At 46.4% G+C, this 3,346-nt stretch overlaps 1 protein-coding gene across 2 annotated transcripts in view; it reads left to right on the top strand.

The window, feature by feature from the left end:
- Window positions 1-3,346, top strand: part of Nup214 (nucleoporin 214) — an 83,628-nt gene that overhangs the window by 40,087 nt on the left and 40,195 nt on the right. For both annotated transcript variants that reach the window (XM_005346090.3, XM_005346089.3), the window contains exon 24: window positions 296-395. In XM_005346090.3, the coding sequence (XP_005346147.1) occupies window positions 296-395 (100 nt within the window). The remainder of the gene's footprint in view (window positions 1-295; window positions 396-3,346) is intronic.

Here is a 3,346-nt window from a genome sequence, read left to right as displayed (position 1 = left end):
GCCTGCCTCTGCCTCCCGAGTGCTGGGATTAAAGGTGTGCGCCACCACCTCCCGGCCAGATATCTGGGTTTTGCTGCAGAAAACTGGCCAGGGAATTGTCCCTCTATGCCAGTATGTTTTATTAGGTGGCATTGACGTCCATTCCTTGGCCTTTGGTAATTCGAGTCAGCCAGGTGTTCTATTGACTGCACTACTGAGTAGATTGCCTTCATAGAAGGTTGCTGTTTCTTCAGAGATAGGCTTTTTGATCCTTTACAGGAATTAATGTGGTTCTCTTTCTTCCCTGTTTACATAGCTGTGAGCACTCTGACCGAGTCAACTTTGAAGAATGTCCCTCAAGTGGTAAACGTACAGGAACTGAAGAGTAATCCTTCAGCCCCTTCTGTGGCCATGGGGTATGTCACAGCTCTTCTGTGTGTTCATCCCACAGCGTGCTGTCCTCTCCACTTTGCCATGAATCAGCTGCAGCTCACAGCCTGTGATCTATGAATACTTTGTTGGGGGCAAAGTTGCATGGGCATACACTAAGCTATAAGTCAGGTGTGAAGTTTGATGTATCCATTTGTTTTAATGTTCTCAGGGTTCCAAAATTGACATTTCAAGTCCTAGTGAGCACTGTGTGATGATGGTGATGTAGAGATTGGCAGTGCCCTCCCTGACTTCCTCTCTTCCCTCATTTGAATTTTTTAAATTAAACTTGCCTTCTTCAAGAAGGAACAGGATTTGAGAAGTAAACAACTGTGCCTGCAGACCTTCTGCTTCTCCTCCATGCTGCTTAGGCAGGATCCTTGCCAGAGCTCACTTGGCTTTAGTCTTCTCCGGGGCTCAGGGTATGTGGTGCCAGCCAACCCCATGCCCCAGCAGTATGTGTGTGCATGCATGTGTGCTTGTGTGTGTGTGTGCGCGTGCGTGTGTTGTGCGCACCACTTATCCTCTACTCACTGCACTGTTTGGAGTCCCATTCCCTCTGGAACAACTAGCCTCCCTGTGCTGTCTGGAAATCCTTTGTCTTGAGTGGAGAATTACCAGGGACCAGTGTCTTTAGATGATCCAGTGTCTGGTGCCCATGGCTAGTCAGTGGCAAGGGGAGCGACTTACAGGCCCTGTTTTTTTACACCACGCTCCTGCCCTCTATTGCCACTATGGAACATACCTAGCTGCCCAAGGCTCCATTTTCATTTGGAGTGGCCTTGCCTCGATGTCTGCTGGACTTCAGTTGTTTGCATATTGGTCTACTTACCAACACTGCCTGCTGTAAAGAGTTATAATTATTTCAGGGTCAAAGTAATAGCCAAGAAACCAAATTTGCCTTCTTTGCTGTCTTGAATGACTCAAGGCTGGTATTTGTGAGAACTGTGCCCTGGAGTGTGGGAGCTGGAACAGATTCCCATCTAGAGAAGGCAGGAATCCCCTGGAAGGCAGAGTGCTGTGTTAAACACGGCGTGCGGAAACTGTGGGCTGGTACATCACTAACCGAGGAAGAGAAGCGCCTTTGCCAGCGCTCAGTTCCTCTCCCTTTCCTAGCTCCTGCTCCTGCTACCTGCTCCCTGATGGCTGAGTCTAGCTCTCCTCCAACAGAATACCACAGTGTTAGAGGATTTTAAAGATCTGTTCCTTATTTCTGTCTTTGTGTGTGTGCCTGTATGAGTTGATGTGTACTATGTTAATGCAGGAGTCTGAAGACCAGAGAGAGTGTCAGACCCCTCCTGGAATTGTGAGCCACCCTGCATGGGTGCTGAAGCTATAATTGTTCCTAATGCAAGGCCATTGGAGCTGAACTCTGATACAGTTATTGAAGTTGTATACACCCAGTGCCTAAAACATACTTTTATTTTCATTTTTAGCTTTAAAATGGTCTTCAGTTAGATTCATGTTCCTGTATGTCAGAAGACAACTTGTGGGGGCTGGTTCTCCTTCCATCCTGTGGCTTCCAGTGGTCAAACCCAGGCCATCAGGCTTTACCTCTCACTGGCCCTTTTAAATAGGCTATTACCTGTCCAGTAATTGCTAACCTTAAAAGCAGCTCTTAAATTGAAAATAATATTTACCACCTTCCCCTGGGGGACGTTGATAGTGAAATGACTGATTTTCAGGATCTTGTAAGAAGCTGTCTCTGAAGTATATTAATGTTGTGCTTACCTGCTCTCCAGTGATCTGCCCGCGCTCTATTGTATAGTTGTAAGGCTGTTCTTCCATCTGTATTTAGCTGAAGCACTCCATAGCTGTTCACACTCTGTAGTGTTAGTCACTTGCTTCTGCAGCTTCCTACAGAGCATCTGTTGTGAGTGTGGCTGCCCTGCCAGGGGTTAGGGGCAGGAGACAGTAAAGAAGGCATTTATCTCTCAGCAAGGAGGTCACCAAACAACCAACTATATACTTTTGTTTCTGTGTCATGTGTTGGGTGCAGGAGAGGTTCCAGGTGCTAGGAAGGCACAAAGAAAGACGCTCAGACAGATCTGGGCTTGGAGAAGAGTTAAGAAAGAAGATACTGTAGCCACATTTTGAAGAATGTCCACAAGGTGCTAGGCAGAGCAGACAGTGAGAATTCATGCTCAGTGTGTGAAAATCAACCTTGGCAAGGGCAGAGCATATTCGGGTCACAGTTGAAAGGCCAGAATAGCTAGAGTCTTAGCAGGAAGCGGAGTGAGATGGGTACCAACAGTTGGTAGGATTTTTTGTTTGTTCTTCTTCTTCTTCCTCCTCCTCCTCCTTGTCTTCATTGTCTTCTTTGTCGGCTTCTTTTTTCCCCCGGTTTTTTTGAGACAGGGTTTCTCTGTGTAGTCCTGGCTGTCCTGGAACTCACTCTGTAGACCAGGCCACAAACTTAGAGATTCACCTGCCTCTGCCTCCCAACTGCCGATATTAAACATATTCTTCATAAGTATCTGTTATATGCTTGGTGCCAGAGATAACACAGCAAAAGAGCAAAACAGACCCTGGTCATATTTTAATAACGCTGCCCTGGTCATGGAAACATAAACAACATCCAGAATAAATAAAATATGTAGCATCGTGGATGATAATAGGTGTGATGCAGAAAACAGTATAGGGAAAGGCTTTGGAGACTTGAGTAGCCGCTGTAAACATGGTGGCTGGGGAAGACCTCCCAGGAAGGTAGCGTAGCAGAGAAGACTGGACAGTCAGAGAGCAGGTATTGTGAACAACAGGATTCCAGTCATGGGTGTCTATTGCAGGATTGTGTTTGGTGTGTTCCTGAGGTGCCAGGTCTCAGGTAGCTAGAATAGGGGGAGACAGAGAGCAAAAGGGGCCACTGGAGGATCGGCTCAAGAAGCCGCACTAGCAGATGAGATCCTTTTTTTTTTTTTTTTTTTTTTTTTTTTTTTTT

The sequence above is a fragment of the Microtus ochrogaster genome, chromosome 4 (assembly GCF_000317375.1).
Source record: "Microtus ochrogaster isolate Prairie Vole_2 chromosome 4, MicOch1.0, whole genome shotgun sequence".
Lineage (NCBI taxonomy): Eukaryota > Metazoa > Chordata > Mammalia > Rodentia > Cricetidae > Microtus > Microtus ochrogaster.
The sequence above is the reverse complement of the archived record's forward strand: the minus strand, read 5'-3'. Positions and strand labels throughout refer to the sequence as shown.